The sequence below is a fragment of the Nelusetta ayraudi genome, unplaced genomic scaffold, assembly GCF_046127955.1.
Source record: "Nelusetta ayraudi isolate G7.1 ecotype Tasmania unplaced genomic scaffold, CSIRO-AGI_Nayr_v1 ptg000048l, whole genome shotgun sequence".
In the NCBI taxonomy this organism is placed as follows: Eukaryota; Metazoa; Chordata; class Actinopteri; order Tetraodontiformes; family Monacanthidae; genus Nelusetta; species Nelusetta ayraudi.
In genome coordinates, this window is record NW_027466098.1 from 11,258,239 (window position 1) to 11,282,576 (window position 24,338).

The 24,338-nt window shown below is 46.1% G+C and overlaps 1 protein-coding gene across 1 annotated transcript in view; it reads left to right on the forward strand.

The window, feature by feature from the left end:
- esamb (endothelial cell adhesion molecule b) overlaps positions 1-24,338 on the forward strand; it is a 42,554-nt gene that overhangs the window by 10,175 nt on the left and 8,041 nt on the right. The window contains exons 2-4 of the mRNA XM_076036326.1: positions 21,936-22,081; positions 22,977-23,178; positions 23,485-23,640. Coding sequence (XP_075892441.1) covers positions 21,936-22,081; positions 22,977-23,178; positions 23,485-23,640 — 504 coding nt within the window. The remainder of the gene's footprint in view (positions 1-21,935; positions 22,082-22,976; positions 23,179-23,484; positions 23,641-24,338) is intronic.

Here is a 24,338-nt window from a genome sequence, read left to right on the forward strand (position 1 = left end):
ACTCTTCTCGAGAGAAGTGGGCAGCCAGTGAGCACATCTTCATCAGTGCCTCTGGCCTTTTGCTTGGTTGATGTGCACGGTTTTTTTTTTGGTTTTTTTTCCTGTTTCTCGCACCGCTGTGCCCCGTTATTTAAAGTACAGCTGTTGCAGTCATGGGTGACAGTCGCGGCGCGGCGGCTTTGGCACCGTCGCCCTCCGACGTGGAAGGTCGCCGGGCGATTCCGGTTGCAAACTTCCTACTGTTTCCGCATGGCTTCTCTCAGGTGCTCTGGCTTCTTCCCCCCTACACCCCAACAAGTCCAAACACACCAGGCCAACCGAGAACTCTAAATTCTAAAGTAGGTGTGAGTGCAAGTGGCTGTTTGTCTGTCTTAGGGTCCCCGCGACAACGACTGTAGGCTCGAGCAACCCCGTGACCCTGAGTGAGGGCAGTGATCAAAAATGAATGGATGGATCAGCTGGCTGTGGTGATCACCTGATCTTGTTAAATATAAATGTCATACCATGAATGTCCATGTGTTTGTTGCCCCTCGGGGACGAAGTGATTCGCTGTACCTGGTGTATTTCCCCTCACACCACATCAGATTTTAAGGTTTCTAATCTGAAATTCAATATTCTTATCCCCCAGATGCCATCACTATCAATTCTAAATGGCACTCAGCAGTAAAAAGAGTAAAGGCAGTAAACACACTTCCTCAAATTGGCACTTTCCCAAGACATCTGTCCACGCAACAGACAGCGTGGAAAAAGATTTGTTCCTCTTGTTCCTATTAAAGGAAACTGAAGCCAAATTAAATCAAACGCAAGTGCTGATCGCGTTGTCTGCCTCGCTTTGTCATAAACACATCATGCATTAAGCATAATATGGCTGATTAGTGAAGCTGAAATTGGAGTAAATACTCCTGGCATGAAAAATATTTAGTTTGGCCTATTTGCAAACATGTCCTAATATTGGCAGAACATAAGTTGTTTTCTTCCAGCAAAGGTTGACTGCGAATAAGAACCTACTTCTGAGATGTTTAGTCGGGCTCCTGGATCTCCTTGACTGACATTAAAATCAGTTCCACACATTCACCTCATCCGTGGAACTGATGTGAAAAGTCAAACTGAATTAAAAGTCATTTTCTGTTTTTTTGTGTGTGTGCACCTTCCTGCCCCGTTCGCCGTGTACGCGGCTGTAAATCCTCCGGCGTCAGCCTTTGTCACTTCCATAAATCCCCTCGTTTCATTTTCCAGCCCTCAAGTGTTTATCGCAGCTGTAACATCAATTTTGTTTGTGGATCAAATTTTTCCCCGGGTTCGGTCCCTCTGGTGGTGAGGCAATTGCCATTAGAATTAATACCTCGGGCTGTGTTGGGGCTCAAAATAGAAACAAGCTAGCAAAGCGGAATATGAGGCCGAACACTATTTTATAATCTCGGAGATCTGTCATCCCCTGGAATAATTGGCTCTGCGGAGTGACTGAGAATTGAAGCCGGGGAGAGTAACGACCTTAGCGTGACTTGAAGTGTCGCTCCGGTGTGTAAGCCGCGGTATCATTAGTATGTCCAGCGAGGTTTGGCAGCAGGAGTTTCCCCTCTGCAATATCGCCACGCTGTTAGTCCGCCAACACGGGCAGCAGCTCCAGCCAGGTGTGGCTCACATTACGGAATATTATCTCAAATTACACAAGTAGAAAAAACACTAATGAATGCACATATTGCAGTAAAAACTGCTGTGCTTGACTTATTAAGTTTTTTTTAATTAAAATAGTGTATTCTTTTGTTTCTTCCTGAATTTGGCCATTTAGGATTTATACAATATTTGTGAACATAGACAGTATTTGTTTAGAAAACAGGCTTTATAACATTTTTGCAACACACACTACAAATGGTTCCATCCATTATTGTGTGCAGTTTTTCTCTTTTTTTTATTGTTTTTTTCCCCCATGGCCACTCTTACAACAAAATCCAAAATCTGAAATTCCTCATGTGAAACACTCAGTCACAATAGAAACGGCTTGAAGGACGTCAGTATGCAATGGCAGGAAAAGAGTTCCAGTGGCGATACACAACGGGAGCAACATAACTGTTGCTTTGCAGTGGAAAAAAAGTAAGAAAATGGCCTTTGTTATGGCTTTTGTTCTCTGAATGTGCACACGGGAAACAGGAATAGCAGTTGTAGTAGACGTGAAAATGGATTCATCGGAATGTTGCGTGCGCAAGTAAACAAGCTGCATGACTTACGTGTCCCAATTACCCAGGTGAGGTGACACACTTGTTTGGCGGTAAAAGACAGAAAAATATATTTCATTCTGCCTCCGTCTGAATCATTGCAAAGAAACTGGGCTGCACATTCTGAGCACCACTTCAGCTTTTAGCTGTGAACTGGCGACTGCCAGGAGACGTGCATCCTAATAATATTTTAGTGACCTTAATATTAAAGTAGCCATACGTGTCGTCGGACACCTTAACTGCTTTGTGCAGCCCTCCACTGTATCCCTGTCAGCGAAGTGGCAGCAGGCAGTCATGCATTAAGCTACATATATTAGGACGCAGGACGAGTCTGTGTGTGTGTGTGTGTGTGTGTGTGTGTGTGTGTGTGTGTGTGTGTGTGTGTGTAGGTAGGTAGGTAGGTAGGTAGGTAGGTAGGTAGGTAGGTGTGTGTGTGTGTGTGTGCGTGTGCGCGCGCACGCGTTTCCCCCTCCTTCAGAAAATGAATTTGCTCATCTCTATTTCCAGCCCAGAGGTTGGTCGGTCCTCCAAATTGATCTGGCGACACATAGCCGCTGCTGTGAAAACCTGCTCAGTCCTGATAAGCTCAGTAACCATGGCACCTTTACCGGCGAGGCTCAGACATCACATGTGCTCCCTATGCTTCACATCTTGAACTTTCTCCGCCACCAAAACTGAAACGTATAGTTAATTTTGGAAGTCGGTGGCACACGGGAGAAAAAGCTTTGACTCGAAACTGAAACCTGCTGCAATACAGTGACTGCACAGGCCTGTATTCAGCGTTTTGTTTTTTTTTGACCATTGACGGAAAGCCACGAGGAGATGTGTGTAGTTTTGTTGTACCAGATAAAGGAAACAAGCATTGGGAGAGTTGGTAATTGCTCTGTTGCTGCTGGACTACAATGATCAGCGGGACATCTTCATTTGTCAGGCCCCTCGCACGCAGTTTTTAAATGAATTAATGATTCAGACGTTAAGCGGAAGGGAGGGGCGCGGGGGTCTTTTTGTAATGTTTAAGTCCGATTCATAATTCATCCGTCCTCCCCCACTTTGAAAGTGACTAATTATCCAAAGGAAGAGCCAAGTGCGGAGAGAGGAGCTTCCGCCGTTTTCAGAAAACTCCTGCAGACGACTGTGCGTGCATCCCGATTTTCTAATCAGTGTCCTTGTGTGTCCTCCCCGATTTGAAATGAGAAAATTATAGGAACCACAATGGTCAGTGAAATTGCAATGCGGCCATGTCAAATCACGTCCAACTTCCCAGAGTGGGAATACAGTTTTTATCCGCTGGCACGTTTAGTTTGGGCAGCTTTTAGTAACTTTTAGTAAATAAAAATTCCCTCACCTCGTTACAAGAGCAGGAGTTGGAGGGACAAACACGCACACACAAAGGCTCAAACAAAACACACTTTACCAGCACTTAAACCTAATTGGTTTAGCTACAAGCCTGGGGGAGGACGTTGTTTGTCCACAGAAGCTTATTCCTCTTCTTGGAAGACTGTTTTCATTACGATGGCTTTAAAAACAAGGCGAGATGGGCACTTTTCCACTGGCCACTGTTTCATTAAGTCCGCTGACATCCAACAATCCGGCGTGGAGTTACGTCACCGCTGAATTGCGTCCGTATTGAGGTCGTCGTGAGGGAGTTGGCAGCGCTGTTGCAACACCTGGAATTCGATTTCACTGGAGTCACTTTCTGAATAAGTGGCCTGAATGAAGTCGACGATTATGCTGTAACACCAATCTAGGCGGGTTTTCAGCCAGTTCAGTGTTGGTTTGAAATGGGTTTTAACATTACTTGTAATCTAGCTCACACACCATTCCAACCTCAAGTGGTTTCAGGCAGTGGATATTATACACAGCTTATTTTATGTGGAAAAAATAGGTGAGATGTAAAAGTACATGACTTATTTAATTAATAAATAAATAAATAAATGGCTAGAAGCACAGTAGTAGACCAGGTTGGGAGATTCTACTATCGGTTACAAACAGTGAAGAACTTAGCTTGGGTGCAGCAGTAGTAGTGACACTTTTATTACATTCAAACTAAATGTTCCCATTAAAAGATCAGCAAAAACATCACAGGAGACTTTTCTCATGGAGCAATGATTCACTTTATTTCAGACTGGAAAGGAAAGAGTTTGGTTTCAACACTGCAGTGCATTGCCGCTAGCCAGTGGGCGGGGACAAGCCCGTGATGTCACACAGAAGCAACCCCACACTGATACTGAAGAACAGTGAAAGTGATGTAAACGAGGAAGTGGAATGCGGAAATCCAGGTGACAAAACTGAAGCATTTCAATCAACGCCGAAACAAACGACTCTGGAATCTTTGACGCTGCCAGGTTATGATTGGTCCGCGCCGGCCGACTTTTGTCCACTCCGTCCTGCTGCTCCGCTAAGACCAGCTTGCGCCGCTAATGAGATTAGGGCGTGGAGAGACAGCTTAGGGACCTGGCCCAAGAAACAGAGCTGGTTTATCTGTGCGCCTGCTGCAGACACAACCTGACCGGCGAAAGGGCTCCACTAGCGGGGACGGGGGAGGGAGGGAGGGGAGGCTCCCGAGGTTAAAGGGCAAACAGGCGGCGTTTCACTCCCTGCGCAAATGTGTCTATAAAATCGTAGGGTGGCTGGGAACTAATTGCTGGGGGCGGCGGACGCGCAGGACTGCTGACACGTATCCGTCGAAAACACTCACTCACACACACACACACACAACACAATGCGCACGTTGAGAGGTTTAATTTGATGCGCATATAAACAGTGCTAACGTGCACATCCTCCTCCTCGGCGGGACGCAACTTTCTCCTCCATCACATCAGTGGCCCCCGTCCCTCCGCACCAATCAATGCTCCGTTGAACTGAGGCCGTATTGAAGGCTTAACCCCGTCGCTGCCAAACGGCCACACGGACGCTGTAAGAATCGACCGGCCGGGCGACGCCTTCTCGCCCGCCTCATACGTCCCAAGATTACCTGCCAGGTTGCGGCTATTGTCTCGCTTACACCCCCTCCCCTCCCCTCCCCTTCCCCCCCGCAACGATTCAGCTGCGCCCGGCTTGACGAATGAATTTTCACCAAAACAACACACGAGCAGCAGCGTGCCAGCTTAGGTTGCCCCGCAAGCGATGCCGCAAGACAAAAAGAAAAAAAAAATAACAACAAGCTGGTTAAAATTTGCTGCATTTTAAAGGGCGTGAGACGTGTTGCATATCGAATTCGCAATTTGTCTTGCTGTCCCATTTTTTTTATTTATTTTTTTTATTTTGTTTGTCAGCGATGCAGCAGAGCTAAACCGCAGCGTAGCGATGCACCCGGAGTCATATTTCACCTTGGCAGTCAGCAATGTTTTGAGCTTTTTCCCATTAAGCTTAATTAGGAAAGTGCTGAAAATAATGTTACTTGTTAATATTCAATTTGTCGGTCGCTGATGCTGATACGTCATAAAAAAAAATTCATTTCGAAAGTATTGTAAAAGATCCAAATCAGTAGCCGAGTGTGATGCGGACTCGCTCCAAATCTGCGATAAGCAGCCTTGCACTTTACATCCGGGGGGGGTCTCCCCCTCACAGCAAATGACACTTGACAGGTCAGACGCTGCAAAGCGAGGGAGTTCTTATCCATCAACTTATCGCAGCGAAAAAGCAAAGTAGCCCAAGAGGATTAGTTCAAATAAATCTTTCATTTGTCTTTGACCACTGCACAGAGGCACCACATGGTCACTCTCGGGGGAGCAACTGTTCCCCCGTCTAATCCCGGCACACAGGACTGTTTATAATGCGTCGGCGAGCAGACCCTCGAGAGCTCTTAAAAGCCTCTCCGGCTCAATCCATCGTGTCAGGGTGTCGCAGCTATCGAATCCTTTTTACACTTTGACATAATCCATGCTGATTACAATCTTCTCACCTCTCGTGAACTACCGCGGCCCGCCGACGTTTCCCGTTTTCACGCATCTGTGGTTTAAGGAATTTTTTTTTTCTGTTTTATAAACAGGATCTCAAACAATTTTCTGCAGTTGCGGTGGTGGAGATTTCAAGCCGGCGCCCTCAAAAAGCCGTCTTGGAAACTTTCAGCCAGAAATCTTTTCAGCTGCAACCGACTGCACCGCGAGCGATCAAAGTGCTGCGAGGAGAGAGCGCTGCAGACAGCGTTCAATTGTGACAAAAAACAGGGAGCTGCGTGTGTTTGCTATGTGCGCTGTCTTGCAATCTTTGCCTTAATCCGGTCAAGATTGACGTAAAATCCAAGTGATTTAGGAAACAATACGCCTGCCCTGTCAGGTTTGCATTGTTAAAGATTAATAACTCAATTGCCAGGCACATCACACCCCTGGTTCAATCATTTTTTTTTTTTTTAAGCTATTTTATTTTCATTTTTCTCTCCCAGCAGGATGTGACTCCTAAGATGTTCACGCAGGTGTAAACATTCCTGTTCGTAGCTGTGATGTCAATCACATCTGTTACCAGACAACAGGGGACAAGCATTCTAATGAGTCTGCTTGTCGGAAGGATTTCGTCAGGAAATAGTGAAAATTCCCTCAAAGCCTGAGCTGACATCCTCAAACTGATTGGTTTGACAGAACCAGATTATACTTAATTGCTGGCCAGATTCTGGGCTGACGCGCAAACAGCAAGAGTTTCTTCAGCGCGTTTGTAATATGAAAAAAAGAGATCATGCAAATTCAAATGTAATACTTTGGGGGTTTTTTTTAGATTTGAAGTCCAAAGTTGTTATTAAAATGGACCCAGAGCTGAAAATGTGACGGTGAAATCTGAGCTCTGAAACAAGCAGCAGAGTCACCAGCCGCCCGGCAGTCAGAGCGTCACCGTGCTAAACTGCAAATATTCCCAATCTGAAACAACAGACGTCACTCAGCTTTTGGCAGCGCGCGAGCGCCGGTGACCGTCCTTCAACCAGCCGCGCGTCCGCAAACATCCCTCAGCTGAATCTTTTAGCGGCTGCCGGGGGGGGGGGGCCGCGCTCCTCTCACTGACCCTGCACTTAGACCTCGCCGCGAGAAGAGAATTTCCCCGCAGGGATCAATAAAGTGTCACATTAGCGCGATAATGCACAGCGGGGAGCTAAAGCGAGAGCAAAATTACCTGTGCTAATTACCGAAGTGCATTAATCACGGGCCGCGCTGCACATCCATCCATCCAGCCCGCGAGCCGGAAACTGTTGTCCTCTGCAGGAATAACCGCACGGGCCGATGGGCTGAGCAGCTGATTTATACGAGTGAAACGTCTTCTTGCTGATGCACACAGCGTGCAACTCTTGTTTTCCCTTTTTTGGGGTAAGGGTGCACATTCACTCAGTTGGTATTTGCGACAATTGTCCAAATTGACCCGCATGGGGGAATGGGCAGTGCTTTCTTTGGAACCCAAAACTTAAAGGTCCAGTGTGTAAAATTTGACTTGATTTATGATTTTTCTAGAAAAGCTTAACATTCTGCCCTTAAATACATTAATAAAGTGTATACTTGCAGTACAATAAAAGTAATCTGGTTTTGCTAACCCTTATAACTAGGAATGTTAATTATTAATAGATTGTCGATTAGTTGTCGATAAAGAATTTAATTGATAAAATTAAATTAGTCGCAATTAATTGAACTTTTTTACACGGGGAGTTCATACACAGTGTTGTGGCAGGAAAGAGCAACCTGTAGATACTGTGATAGTCATAACATACCTAGAACAAGTTGAAATGTGACCCATTAGAAGTCAACTTAAAGTCAGAGGATAAATGGTTAGGGTGTTTTTACTGTTTTCTATTGTAAAATGGGTCACATTGGATCCTCAACATTACCTAAGGGTTAAATAATGTGTTCCTTTCACATTTTCCATTGTGAAATTTAGGTTTTCAGGAAAAATCGCCACTTATCAATTAATCGTTAATCGATAGATAAGGTCAATCAGCTAACGGTTAATGAACGCCTTGTATTTAAGGTAGCCCACCTGACTGTGCCTGTAAATATGAAACGCTCTGTTAGGTGGGCTACCTTAAATACCTGGCTAAAGTTTTACACACTGGACCTTTAATGTGTGCTGCATTTGAGCACTAATACAAATTCTTCCACTGATGCTAGCTGTGTCCAGCTCCTCTCCAGCTCATGGATCACCTCCTTTGCCTGGTCTGTTTCGGGCTCAGGTGGGACGCACTCCGAGCGAGGCCATCCCCCCCCCCCCCCCCCCGGTCTGCTCTCAGAGGACATGCAGCCCCTCACCTTTGTCCAGGCTGCTGCGACGCGCTGTAGGTGGACATGTGGCCTGGTAAGAGGGTCACATGTCTTCACTCAAGTGTGCCACATGTGTCGAATGCAACGCACAGCGGAGACGAAGGCCAGCAGGGTAATGCTGACCACCTGGGCCCGGGACTCTTACATGTGAAACTGTTTTATCGCAGCGTCGGCCCCGTTTGAGGAGTTTCTCACGTGCACGTCGGTGGGTGCGCTCGATGAAGGCCTCCGGCAGACTTTGCCGACACGCGAATAAAGGCAAAGCTGTTTCCCGTTCCATTAGCATATTTGTCGCAAATTCAAATCAGCCGTGCTCTAAATGCATTAGCGTGCTGTAATCATGATATGAAACAAGGATTAGGAATTATAAATATTGATACAGGATGGTATTGGCTTGCCATGTCGCCGCACGCTTTAAATAATGGACGACCCCTGTCATGTGCTTCAGGTAAAGAACTGTAAGTTGCAGTGAACTTGTACCTGAGAAAGGCCCTAATTTATTTAAGACTTGTCCTTGAACGTTGTTTCTTTTTTTTCTCCTTTGCACTTCTTTATGTGAGAGAATGCCGTGCACTTCTGAAGGAGATCCTGACTTTGCAAGATCAGCTTCATAATTTTGCAGTCGTCAGACCATTTTATTGTTATGCTTTTGGTATATCGGTTGCGTGAAATGAGAAATGCGTCAGAATAATATTGTCTCACAAAATCTTCAATAACACATGCACATATATTTTAATATTAAAGCCATAATACCAGTCAAGGCATCTGTATTGTGCGCTTTTCCCACCAAACCAACTAAAGGAATCCCTGTAGAGTCGCATCGATCAGCATCCTCAGGCTCAATGATATAGATTTGATTTCACTTATACAATCTATAGCTGGGCTTTGGGAGGCACTCTGGCTGTGGGAACTGGTCAAAGTGGTCACAACTGCCCACACACAAGGACTTAAGCCTTGGAAGATCTGGATAGTTAAGGCTTCCTCTTTACTGCCAATGACTTTGGAGACACTGAGTTGACTGAGTTTTATTTTACGTGCATTACAGTATTTAATGGCCACTTGGTCTGTTTGTTTTTTTGTTTGTAAGTCCTAACGACAGCATTGTGCGACGCCTACCTGCACATATGTTGTTTTTGTGCTTTTGTGGGCAAACTACCATGTGGTGGGCTGTTGGGTTATATAGCAGCAGACACAACCATCTTGCTGTTTCTTGCAAATTGTTCAGTGTCAACTTGTATGTGACACTCCAGATTCAGAACGGAAGACGTTGTGTCATTCTGAATGCTGATTTACAAGTCAATCATAACAGAGAAAGAAAGTGAATCAATTATTTTTAATTACTTGCAAACACAACTGCTAATCAGCCAATCACATGAAGACGACTTCCCGAAGTTCAAACCAACCGTCAGAATGCGGAGTGAAGGAGATCTAAGTGGCTTTGGACGTGGTGAACATGGATGTTGGTGTCAGACTATTGAACAAACTGCTGCTGATCTACTGGAGTTTCCACAACATCACAACCATAACGCCCGAGTTTACAGAGAATGGGCTCAAAAAGAGAAAATATCAAGTCGGGAGCAGTTTAGTGATAGTCCAGGTTTGGCTGTTGCCCTATTTTTTTTTTTAGTTTCCAGCGTTCAATGGAGAGGCAGTTAAGTGGTTTCATATCATGTTAATTGTGCCGTGCAAAACCTCAGACCCTTTACAAGGGCCGAACATTCCGCCGACACTCTCGTGCTGTCACCGATGCCCACGACTTGTCCCCGTCACCTCTCTGGCGATGATCTTGGGCGGCATTTCGGTATCTGATGTAGCCTCCAGATAATAAGCCTGTAATTTCTCTCCGACGAGAAGCTCAGTGGAAATCTGAGATCAGATCACTTCTTAATTACGCTCTCGCTGCAGCGAGCTTGAGCCGGCGTCCCACAGGCGGTGAAGCAGCGAGGCTTCTGTGCTACTTCTCTCCCCCCCCCCCCCCCCCCCCCCCGCTTCCGCCAGGCCGGTCGGTTGGCCAGCCGGCCGTATCAGCCGTCGCCCTGTCACCCTGTCAGCGGCCGCCTGCCTCTCGCCCGGTAACACATGACAGTTCTGGGAGCGGGGGGGGGGGTGGTGGTGGTGGTGGTGGGGATGAAACAGCCAGTCCCCACGCCGTTGCCGCACTAATGCTTTATAAATATCTCCTTCAAAGAGCCGAGACGGTTGCAAGCGCCGGCCCGGGTGATTATGTTTGTTTTTTTTTTTGCCTTCCATTCCCGGCACGGTGGCACGGCCGTGACGGACAGCCGGGATATAGCCGCCGGCTTCCGCTGGTCCGACTGACGGACACAAACCCCCACCCCCCCCCGCTGTGAGGAGGCTCGGGCAGACTCTTGCTCACTCGTTCTCCGACTGAAGCTGTTTTTCTTTTTCTCGCTTTTTAATGAACACCCTCCGCACACGCACGCACGCAACGTAAAACCTCCCCCACCGACTTACTTGGCAGAAGTTGGTCCACAATGAGCTCCTTTGTTTTTCACCCCCGACATAAACACCTATATCCCCCTTGTGTGTGTGTGTGTGTGTGTGTGTGTGTGTGTGTGTCTGTGTGGTATTTGCATGCGATCAAAGCGGCGGCCCCAACGCTCCCCTCTACTGGGAAAAAACCTGTTTCCCCTTTTGTCTCTCTCTTCATTTAGCTCCGAGGGCACGGCGGTTTAAAAGCGTTGCATGTCAGAGCTGCCGCGAAGACGAGCGAGGCGTTCGGCAACAAACGCCAGCCTCCCGCTGCTCGAGCCGCGATGATCGGCCGACGTCGGTAAACATTGTTAGGAGAGTCGGAAAGGAGGGGGATTGTCGGGGGGTTAGCGAGTGGCGAGCGCGTGAAAACGTTCCAAAGGCCGGTGGAGCGTGCGCTGGGCTGGCTGGCTGGCTGGCTGGCTGGCTGGCTGGCTGGCGCGCTAACAGGATTACGGTTGTGATGTTTGGAAGATTATTTTGCGTAAGGGGGTGGGGGGGTTGTTGTTTTTAAAGGTCCCGTTATTTACCCATTGGAGCAGCCTTGCATGATTAATTATCCAGAAAAAACTCAGCAGAATCTCCCCCCAAAAACTGAGGATATTTAGCCCTGTGTTGACAGCCTTCCACGGAATTCTTCAAACTCAAACTGCTCTATTTTTGGAAGGGGACAAAAGAAATGAGTTGGAATGATAGCCCTCCCAAATGAGTGACAAAACACCTGACGAGAGAGATATCGGTATCAGTCCATTTTGTTCAGGTCAAAGATATTTGCAATGAAAAAAAAAAATGAACGTTTTGTCTTTGTTTTGGAAAACCTTCCAGCCTGCAGTCAGAACGCGAGGACGACACGGACGACCCATCTTAATCGGGAAGGCCGGGGTCGCTTTGAGACGCGGCAGCAGCCGACTCGTCCGTCTGAGGCACGCCAACCTTGACCGCTCGTAAATGACACCCATAACTTTGCTTGTGTAACTTTTTCATCCGTCTTTGACCTCTGCCGCACGTGCGCAGGCGCTCGTAAAATGCAGATGTCATTTACACCCTTCGACCGGCTGAACTCCTCGCCGTGACCCCGGCGCAGGCTCCCTCACGCGGGTGGCAAAACAATATAAATAGTAATATTGGCAGTTATAGGTTGACGGGAGACGGAATTTAATCCAGATGGTGTTTGAGAGGCTGCGATTTGGTTGTGTTTATTTACAGTTTTTGATGTTGGGAAGCGCTGCAGCTCCCAGGACCCATCCCTCAATGACACATAGGAATCTTAATGTGCCCGATCCAGAATGCAAAACACATCGTGCTATTTATACTCTAAACCCACGAGGTCTCGAGCGCTGCAATCCGCCCAATACTTCTGATTCCAGTTCTGATTTAAGCTGCCACTTCCCTGTCAGGACTCATCAGGGGCATTTGCTGCGACCTCGGGGTGATACAGTTAGTAAATGAACAATATTCAGCCGCGTATGCGTGCGTGCGTGCGTTCACTGTACGCGCATTTGGTTCGTCATAGCGAGCGGCAGCGGGACGGTTGTGGGAGTTTGAAGTCGTGTGCGAGGATAATCAATTTAAACACAATCAAAAGTTAAGAGGGATTAAAGCCACTGTGATGAGATAGCGCTCTCAAAATGGTTTTAAATAGCTGCAGAGATTACACTAATGTAATCCAATTTAAAGAAGCCTTCCCCAAAATATTTATAATTGAAGCGCCATCTGTTTGAAGCCTGTGGGGTCAGTCCAAAACGCCGTTTTCACACCAAGGCTATTTTGTTGTCCTACATTCCTCCTCCGCGCTGTCCGTCAAAAGTAAGGGAATAACCTATTTTCTTGCTCCTTTTTTCACGGGGGCTCAGTCACACTCCTTTGCCCGAGAACTCGGGAGGGTTGTTGACGAACGGCAGCAGCTCTTCTCTTGAATAAAATCCCCCGTTTTTAAAAAAGCAAAGCCCGCGACACAGACGCGCCTCCACCCGCGAAGACTAATGAATGAGAATAACGAGGGGGAAGAATGCTGACGCTTAAATAATTCATCACTAAACTGTCTGTTCCTGCATGGTGGGGCGTTTATGGGGTCATTCCAAGACTTCTGTTTTTTTTTTTTTGTTTTTTTTTGTTTTTTTCTCGCTCCAACACAGATCCTGGCGCAGACAAAAGCATGCTGTGGAGAACAGAGGAACACAGGTTCATTAGCTCAAGCCTGATCCCATCTTTAATGAATAATGAAGAGCGGAAATGCGATCAAAAATGTGCAGCTATGTTTTGTTTTTTTTGTTTTGTTTTGGGGGTTTTTTTTTGGGGGGTGGGGGTATTGTATTTTCTTTTTTTTTTACGCTGCTCATTTTGTTCGTTACACATTCTGTGGTAATTGGGCTCTTGGAAGGAGACTTGAGAAGGTGTCGTATGACTGCAAAATCACTTTCTCAATATTTTCTAACAATAATATGCATCTACAGTACAACCTGTTACTGAACGCTCCAGAATGTAGCTTTTGCTTTGAATGCAACAGTATCTGGGGGGGGGGGGGGTCTTACAGAGGACACCGATACCTCTGCCAGGTTTAGTGAAACACCATCAGTTTCACTCGGTTGTTTGTTTGTTTCCACCCTTCATGACCTCGTTTTAGCCCATGAAGCATCTGTCGTAGCTCGAAGGTCAAACTGGGAGGCTGTAAACACAATGCTAAATACTAGTAGGATTGCATCGTACTTATATCGCAAGGCTGTCCCATTGGAGTCTAGAGTGAAATGGCTCCACCTCTAAAAAAAATATATCTGGATTTCTCTATTAACGGAAGGGTTCGATCAGTGCAGTGAGGTGTCGTGTGCTATCAGTGGAAGCTGTCTGAGTGGAACCAAAAAGTAACTGGAGTTTGAGCATTTAATATCAGAAATGAGACACTCACCCACTGTCACACCCCCCCACTCCCCCTCGATCAGGACCACGCTCCCCGTAAAATGAGGTTCTGCCACACACTCAGCGATCTCCGCCGCCGTTCCATCCACAACAAAGGCAATTTTCAGGGTGGCAAATTGAAGCGAAGCCTCGGAGGTGGTTTCACTTTCCTGGAGTCGGCAGTTCTGCCTGCATGGCACGCTCGTCTCGCTGCAGCCGTGTACCCTTTTAATCATGGCATTGTGATTAGGCTGTCAGTGCTCTCTCTCTCTCTCTCTCGCTCTCCGTGTGTGTGCAAACTCCATTACTGCATCCCCGCTGCTGGTCATGCAGTATATTACACACCCTCCTCCGCACCGGCATCCACCTGTAGGCTACGGCGCCACCATCCCCCACCACCACCAGCACAGCTGCTCCTCTCCCCCTCCCCCTCCACCTCCAGACGACGGCTGATATTTTTCTTCCTTCGAGATCCACACACACATAATTTGCTCCGGGTTCGCTGACTGAACTGAATTGATGACGCCCACAGGCAATGACGATGGAGCGTGTGACAGGGAAATAGGGGGCGGCGACCTTTGAACCTCAAGCCTGTGTGTTCAACGGTATGAGAACTGTTGCATTCAGGTTATATCCGAGAAAGTGATTGTCAGGGCTGCATAATTATGCAGACTTTCACATGTGAAACACATAGGGCTTGTTATTGTAAATTGCTAAAAAATAAAAAAAATCACGCTCTGGCCGCTATATGCTCATTTGTACCTGCAGTGTATAGTACTGAGCGCTAAGGGTGGCAGTGTCGCTTATTGTTTACATCCTGTAAAAAAAACAAAGAAGAAGAACGGCTTCTTCTCTGAAAAGGCTCAAAAACTCCGACCCAACGTTTCTAAACTTTAGGAATATTTCATAGAAAGTGAAGCAGCGAGACACGGTAGGCGCAAAGTCGATGACGCCCACTCAGCATTCCATGGCGATACACGAACACCTAAAACGGCGACAAAACGTAGTCGCTGTATCATCACGCGCCGCAGAGAGGAATTCACAAATAACGTCGAGGATGGATATTACGTAGATATCTAAATGACATGCTAATGTGTTGATTACTCAACGGTCTCTGACGCAAGTGCATCATACGTTTTTTCGCACGTCGGAAAATCATGGAACAAGCTAGCGGAGCGAACGATAGTTCACTGAGGTAAATGCGTATTTTGCGGCTGTAATTAGTGAATTGCAGCCTCTGTCGATACCAGCGTTTATACCGAACACTCATTCACTTATGACTTATCAACTGTGTTATTTAGGGCATATCAATTCGATATTTATGTTGTAAGTTTTTATGTTGTAATTATTTATTAAAAAAAACAAAAAGATGATATATTTAGATTAACTGATAAACATTGCATCTAACCTTTAAATAGTTCATTAATATACCTGTGATATTTGACGTTGAAAAATATAACAACTATGTCACTGATAAATGCTTTGTATGTCAGTTTTTTGATATATTTGTTTAAAAACGTATGCTGTCAGAGTACAACAGTAAAACACAGGAATTATGATCGAAGCAAGTGAGGTTAAACAGAAGTCCAAAATAGGTGGTGAAACTAAGGAATATATCATATATATATATATATATAGAAATATATTTGCTTGTTATTTAAAGGAGGTGTACGCAAAATTCAGCTTCATTAGACACTGATATCCCACCCGGCTCTCCTCTTCCTCCCTGCCGTTGCTCCCTCTCCCCCCCCTCCCAACACTGTGTCAACAAACAACAACAACAACAACAACAGCCTGCACGCACTACTTGCATAGCCTATTAAAATAGTCGCCCAAGAGTTGTAATACGCACAGGGGGCAAAGAACGCCGTTTGATCTGCTTTGTGATGTGCGCACGTCCTCCCTCACGGCGCCCTCGCTGGTCGACGGCCTCGTTGCACCGTCCCCTCCTCAAAGAGGGTTCAGCGGGCGCGACACACCAGAGGCCACCGAGGGCACGCACGTGCCACTTTCACGTGCATGTGTGCAAATGCAGCGCGCAACAACATGTTGTTAAAGTTTCATGCGCACCTCCTTTAGAATTCATCCAGTCAGAGTTTTTTTCTGACAATCATAGTTTCCGGCCTGTCAACAAATTCAAAAAACAAATAGGAAAAGTCCGGCTCTTAGTTCCTCTGCTTTGCAGAAGGTCTCGGCCGAAACACACAATTCTGGAACCCCTGTCAGATCTTGTGTGTCGACCAACCTGTTCTGAACACGTTTCTAAACGCGTTGATATTAGGAGGGAGCTAAACCCGATTTCTGTTTTTTTTTCTACAGAAGCTATAAACTCAGGGTTAAAGGTGCTGCTGTTTGGAGTTCGAGGTTGTTCTGGGTATTTAATAGACCCGTAGAAAACAGCCTGTAGCATGTGTGGCTAAAACGATTTGCCCATTTCGAACGCCACTTACTCGTTGACACACATGGATGTGGAGGGACACACTTCTCCAGAAGGAAAGTAAGAAGTTGCACATGCAGTTTGCCAACAGCTCACCTCATATAATGACTTTTGCATGACCGCTCTGACTCCAAACCGAAGCTGCCCCGTCGACTACCCCCCTCTCTCTCAAGCCCACTGTCCTTTAGACCACACTGTCCCAATTTAACTTGCCTCAGATTATCATTTCATTTTTAAGGCAGCATGCCCACCACGATGTATCAATGGGGCGGCCGGGGGAGGGGAGGTGGGATAAAGGTGTAAATGGAGAGTAAATCTGTGTCTCTGCTAAAGCTTTAGCTCCAGAGAGGGACTCACATGAGAGAAAGACATGGGCGAAGGCAGAGATTACTCGGGGAGATAGAGCAGGGCCCGCCGAAAGAGGATCAGTTTATCTTCACACAGGCCCTGCATGGCTCCCCCGAGGGCTTTGAGCGAGGGAGAGAGAGAGAGAGAGAGAGTTTTTATCCATTTGATCGCGACGTCACGCCGCAGAATTAGGTTGGGACGCCTTGTTAGACATGCAAATTACATGCATTTCATAAATTAGACACCTGTTTATTTTTGGACACAGCTGCTCAGTGTCTTCTCTCTCGCTGCAGCGCTCCTGCAGTGTTTACACTTAAAGTCTTGGATTTTTTGGATTTCGGGAGCGAGAGGAATTCTCTTTAAACAGATTTTTATATTTAATCAGACTCGCTCTCTCGTGGCGTGAATGTGCTGCCCCCTGCGGATGACTCCTGGTGCTGCAGCGAACTTGCGCTCGGGTCCCTTTAAAGTGCGTTCTCTGTCTCTGCGGTGCATGACAGACAAGAGTTTTCTTTGATTGCTCCGTGCAGGTTTGTGAGAGCGGAGTTTCCCGCTGCCTTAATTGCTGCCGCTGCTGCTCGCTGCATCTGAGACTCGTCTCAAAACTGGAGTGCCTTGCAGGAAAGCGGGCGGGGAGGGGGGGAGGGAAAAAAAAAAAACATTGTTATTTTAAAAGAGAAAAATCCAATTAGCAGACGTAAAGCGTGGCTGAATGATTGCTTTTGGCAAAATGTAATTAGGACAGAGTTTACTGTGGCTGCATAGTATCACATCAGCAGCCGCATTATTGGCAGCGTCTCTGCATTCCCCCCCTCCCGTGCTGTAAAGGATTTAGGTTGACTTTGCACCCATATCTGCATCTTGAACCGCCTTCATCCGTCTGCATCTGCAGCCAAACCCACAAACAAACACACACACCAATATCCCAGATGGAGACGGGCCCAGATTAGTGAAGATTTTCCTTCATTTGATAAACAATTGAATGACACAGTTCTGAGGATAAACCTGCTCAAAGAAGCACAAGAATGGTTTGGAGTGGGGAGACTACGGGGGCATTATCCCGCTTCATCAGGGAATTTCTCTCTCTCGCTCTCTCTCTCTCTCTCTCGCTCTCTCTCTCTCTCCCTCTCCCTCTCTCTCTCTCTCTCTCTCTCTCTCTCTCTCCATTCAGAATCACTGCCGGCATTCACCGCATTCACATGAAGGAGCGAAAGGCCGCATCGTTCGACCTAAAGAAAAACCTGATCCCCTCTGATTGTTCCCCTGCACTTTATGGCATTATTCAAGGAGAGAGATTTACAGCCGCTTCCCCCCACGTAGACGCAATCGCAGCCCCAGATAAAACAAGACCGCTTTTTTTTTTTTTCTTCTTTTTTTCCGGCTGCCGTTACGTAACCGTCACAGCGCAAACACGGCGGCTCATTGGTCGCGGCGGCAGCAAAGACAATAGCTGGTGGAAATGAAAACCGGAGCGCTAACAGGATCTGTGGGGGTAAAGTCTACGTTCTGGAGAGGCAAAGATGATCCGTCTATAGTCCGGTGTCGTGTACATTACGAGTCAAACACGGGCTCATTGGGCGCGGAGGGCGGCGGCGGTGATGATGACAACGATGGTGACAATGATGACAAAAAACCAATCTCATGCATGCATGTCCAACAGCTGGCTTAGATACAAGGCGAGATGCAAGAACATGCTTTGTGATTAGATTGCGGAGGATTTTGAATTTAATGTGTCGGCGGCAGGAATGTAATCCACCTGTGCACCGTGCTGCCCTGTTCGGGGTGTGAATCTATATTTTTCTTGTCTATGTTTTACGTGTCTGCGTGTTGCTGTCTACAACTTGCAACGGTTGCAGTTTTACAAATTATTTAAATGCTATTCTGTCCTCGCTTGAGTTGATGTCAGACCAGACAGATAGTCAACATGTCAGACAATCCAATGAAACTTGGAAGTTTAAGTTTTTTTTTTACTGATTTCCTTGCATTTCCATCTCGAACAGTGTGGTTGAATCCACTCTCAAACTGTAGTGAAACATACAACAAAAAATAATCACTATCAACTCTTTACTATATTTCCATATAATTCAAATGTCACTTAAATCAACTGCGGGCATCATTCAAACACTCAAAAACACGGCTAGGCGATATCATTTCAACTAAGAGCAGATCTCTGTGGTTAGCTAGCCATTGTACAAAATTGCACAACTCCACACTGCAATTAGCAAGCTAGCGACTTAGCAAACAATGATTAGCAATTCTGCAAGAGGAATCAAAACTTTACTAAACTACGAAAATATGCACTCTGTCATCATTCTAACATCGTTAGACAACAAATAAGCGCGTCGGTATCCACTCACGGGCATGTAGTCTCCAAATATTGCCATTAACAAGATGCTGAACTGCACACACGATCTCCAGTCTGTCACAACTAAAATGGAATGAAATTAGACTATTTCAATAAAAAGTATAGTTCCAGCATTAATGTTGTCTAACAACAGTATGGTGTTTCTATCCTGCCAGTGAACTCGCCATGGTTAAAGGAGCTCTATGCAAATGAATTTCGCCACTAGATGTCATAGATTTGCACTGCACCTACACTAAAACAAAGACCCTTTTTCTTTTCTTTTTTAATCAAGGTTGACTTCATTTTAGCAGCTGTATTCTCACCATGTTCATCAATTTGACTGTTCAGTTACTTCAGAAGAAGACAAAAAAAATCACTGTGATCAATTGTGGGATATTTTATGGATATTTATTCTCCAAGTTTTTCTTCTTCACTGTTCATTCAGTATGAGTTCCCCAAAGGCTTCAGGCTGAGTTTCCACATCGCACCACTGAACATATTGGCCACTAATAATTTCATTATTATTTCATCGATGCATAGCTTCAGATTCCCTTTACTCTCCACAAAAAAATGCCCCGTCAGTGTCGAATTAAAAAAAAAAAAACTCTGCTGTGTTCTTGCTACCTCATCCAACCCGCCGAGTTTCAAACATCTGTCTTTCCCCTGTCATGATTGTAAAAAAAAACACAGAGAACAGGGTTTTTTTTTTGCAGCAGCAGCAGGCGGAGTTACGGTGCAGCAAAAATGTATTAAAGGTGAAGGTCAAAAGGCTTAGGGGTGTACTGTATAATCCAAAAAACAAATTCCAAAGAAAGAGGATCCAGCGACACTGAGTCAGAAGAGAGTAATCACAGACATACGCAACAAAAGACAAATGGGGCAAATGGGTCACAGTGGCTTACGTGTCCATGGGTGGTAGAGAAGGAAAAGGAAGGTGGGGAACAGAAGGAGGGAACCTTCAAAATAAAACGAGAAACAGGTGAGAACCCAAATATTAATCTCTAATGCTGAAACCATGACAGATGTGTACCCATTTATTTATATTTCTAACCCTTCTTTATTAACCGCAGTGGAGCAGCAAGAAAATAGGCTCTTCACATTACTATATTTTAAATTACATTTTTCTTTTTATATATATATATATATATATGTATATATATATATATATATAAAAGAACAAGATTTCTCTATCCTTTGGCCCAGTGCCCAACAACATATTCTCCGCTCACGTGCCTCAGTTTTTAAACCCATGACGTGCCAGAGCCACACAGATGGCATGGCATGTATGCCGACATGTCGCGCAAAAAAAAAAAAAAGCGATCTGCTAATAGCAGTTTAGAGAATGTAAATGCAGCAGCGGGCGATGTCAGCAGCGGCAGCGTTCCGGGCCCAAGTGACCATGTGTCGCATCATATCCATTTCCAGCTGAGCTGTAACGTGAGGTGAAAGGATTTAGCCTGGGATTGTTTCGGGATTAGTCAGCAGGACTTACCAGATTCAAAGATTCAGAAATTAAGGGACGCGCCGGAGCAGCAGCAGTCGCAGCAGCAGTCGCAGCAGCAGTCGCAGCAGCAGCAGCAGGGTCACTCCGTCCCAGGAGAAATAAGACATCAGCCAGTCGGTGCGGAGCTGGAACTGTGTCACTCACCACCCCAAACACGGAGTCCGCACCTCTTGTTTCTACCTGCTGTAGTTTTGCAAAACACTCGAACACCCTCCCAAGCGTCCGCGCGCTAACCCCACCCGGCCGCCCTGGCTGCCGCCGCTGCCACCAATCGCCTAATTCTCCCGTCTGCAAAGGAGGAAGGCGTGCCCAGCTGAACAGATGTGGAGATTGCAGCTGGCCGTCTATGCATCATAATGCTCTCCATCCGTCCATCCGTCTGACCGCTTGTGGGAGGCTGCGCGGCGGCCGCACTGACAGGACTCGGCTGGAAGGAAAGGGAAGATTTGGGGGGTTTTTTTTCGGTATATCTCGGTAGGGTCCTTTTTTTTTCTTTTTCTTTTTTTTTTAAAATCAACCGTCCAAGCTGGAGATTCAAGTGGACACCGAGTGCTGGGATCAGCTGATCCAGGTGCAGCTGTCCGGTTCAGGCGACTGGGCGCTCTGTGAGTTCTCTCTTCCCTTGTCCACTTCGACCTGCCCGCTCATCGTGCCTCCTTCCTCCTGCTCATGATGTCCTGCTCTATGGAAATAATTTTCACTTTTTTTGTTATTGCCCGTTTGTCATCATTTCTTCATGTACTCCAAGATGAACAACAAAATCCTTAAAGCCCTCATGATTACGGTTTTTATTTTTGGGGGGTTTTGGCCCTCCTTTGCTAATCCGTACAGCAAGCAAGATTTGCTTGAAAGACATCTGTCTGTACCTTTTCTGTCAGGAGATTAGTTTATGGTTTGTTTCTTTTTGTTCTGAGAAGAAATTCTGCTGCTGCTGCTGCTGCCTGGAGTTGCCTTAAAGACGAAAGTTGCCTTGCGAAAGAAACTATCCCACATATGCAAACTGTACCTTTGTGTAACACTCACACCTAAAGTTTGTGTGAGTGTTACGAGGTCATTACAACTGCATCAATGTTCTAAGAAGACACAATTTATATGAAAGAAGGCTTATTTCTAATTTCACTAATTAGATCAGGGATGAAATGTTTTTTTTGTGGGGGTTTTTTGTTGAGCAAATTGTCTCAATGAACCATTTTGTACTCTAGTGGGATCCACCTACAGCACTTACAGCAAGAACTATCAAACGTTCACGGTTCACGGTCAAACTAGCATTAGACACTAGTTGTTTGCTTGATGTCTAGGTTTCTATATTGTTTTTTATTGACAACTGACTGTGTGTCCACTTGGGCTCTTTGAGACAATAAGAAAATCTTGAAGATGCTGTTTCTAATGTATTTTTGGAATAGTTAGTTACTATAAATCAGGTTTAAAAAGTTGCCTAAAATATTTTTCGCTCTTTCCTTTGTCATGCCAGGTGACACCCTTGCGGTGGAGATCCCCAGGAGCGAGATAGAGGTGGTCAAGGGCCAGATGGTGGTCCTGCACGCCTGGTACAGCCCCAACTCTGACATTTCCAAGAACGCCGTCACGTGGCAGTTCTTTGGGAACGGAACCAAACCGGTGAGAAGTTCAAAACGAAAATCTGCCGGGATCAACCGGACGGTTGACCCCATTCTGATCTTTAGTTGGGAAAACAAAAGGAAGCTTTAAAGGGATTATAATTCAGTACAGTGTGCTGGCTAATCCTGCTGCGGTAGTGAAAGTGTTGGATCTACATGTCCAGTAAATATATGACGGCTTCAGAGTGGCGTTTGACTCATTAACCCACTGACTTGACAAACTTCTACAACTGTAAAATGAACACAGGAGGCAGATGGATTTACCTGTTTAAAAAAAAAATGTAGTTTTCAATCAATTAATTGCCGTTTGAATTGGACTTTATAAAGGGAAATACTGTAAATCTATGTGCAAGTCCATCAACAGAAGAATTGCATGACACTATTGCATCCAGATGCAGCCATCCGGTGATTTTATAAGGTTTTTAAAAAATAAATCATGACCTGTACGGATTATGATTACATCCAACACCAGCGTCAGCGTCTAATTCGTATCGGAAGCCATGTACGTCATTAACGAAGGGATGCCGCTAATGGCGCTACACTTCCTCGGCCCAAGCACGAAGCTCCCGCTGGAGCCACGCACATTTGCATACGTGTGTGTCGCAATGTGTATGGTTCTTAGCATGATTAAAAATAATCTAAACCGTGTCAGTGCCCAGTGCCCGCGAGCTTATCTCAAATAGAAAATCAGCCTAAAATTCAGCAGCGGCCATCTGTATGTCTGGATTATCTTTATGAAGGACGCTGATTTCTCTGATATGCTTAATCTGTATATGCTTAAATGGCAGTTTAAAATGCAATAAAGTAAAGAAATAAATTGCACGCCGTATGTTCAGGGAGTCTGTTTTTTTTTGTTTTTTTTACGAGCCCGTCTCTGAGTGCGCTCCTCTGTCCAGGTGATCAATTTCAACTCAGGTCAGGTCGGCTTCGGCCAGAACGAGTTCACCAAGCGGGTGGGCTTCAGCGTGGCCATGCCCTCCGCCAACATCTCCTTCTACATCAACAACACCCAGGAGTCCGACTCCGGGCTCTACATCTGCATCGTCATCATCCCCGGAGCTCCCGCCATCTCTGGACAGATACGCCTTAACGTCAAAGGTAACGCGGAGAAACGTCCCGCAACCGCGTTCACGCGCTTCAGCCGAGCGGCCGCCCTGTCCAGCGTTTCCGTAAGAAATCGCAAATTGAAGTCAGCTGCCGCGTCACAGCTTCCGAGGTCACCGAGGTCAAGCGATTAAACGCCGCTCGGCTCGTTTTCTCACTTTGCACGACGCACGCTTGTTATTGTCAACAGCAGCGGAGTTTGTCCACAGCGGATTAAAGCCTAAAGATCAAGTTCAGAGGGTCAGCGGCGGTGCGTTCACTGTCACATGTTGCGTGCCTCTTGCCCCCCCCTCCCTGCAGTCCCCCCGTCTCCGCCGGTGTGCTCCATGGCAGGAGACCCGGTGCTCAAGGGCAACGTGACTCTGAGCTGCAAGTCCGGTCAAGGGAAGCCGGTCCCGCAGTACAAGTGGACGAAGGCGGCGCCCGTGTCCGAGGTCTTCTTCTCCCCGATGCAGAGTGAGTACTGAAACACAGTCTGGCTCGCAAGCACACACTCGGTTGCCCCCCGAGCGGCCTGTGGCGTTTGGTGGTACTGCAGTCATTCATTAGTAGCTGCGTTTCCATTACAGTTTTTCGCAAAAATGACACAATGTACAATTGCGATTTGCAGGGGTTTCTATTGAATGGTGTCAAGCGCATGAGCCGTAATTCTGTGTAAAATCTCGTCCAGCGAGAATTCTCGTAATTCCCGTGAGACCTAAACGGGATGAGATTTACGAGAATTACGGTTGCTTTCGTTTGTTTGTTTGTTTGCTGTCAAGAATGGTTGTTATATTTTTCTCTTTGATTACTTGTTTAAAAAAAAAAAATCTTCCGTCTCCTCCTCAGTCCAAACATAACGCACCTTTTTTCACTTGAAGTGAACTGGTCATGTGACCACGTACGTCAGGTCCGCTGACGTGTAAACGAAAAAAGTGTTTCCATGACACTTTTGCGATGTACTGTACCTCGATACCGATACGTCTGAAAAACCACCTCACGAGAGAGTAAAAACCTTTTAGCCATATTTGAGGGGTTTTTCAAAGTTTAGGTCCATTACCAGTTTTTTATTGCGATATTTAGGTTTTGCACAATTCTTGCGCGAAGGAAACGCAGCTATTGTTGTCCAGTAAGGAGACGCTGCTGGTCGCTTTTTTTTTTTCCTTGATCATATT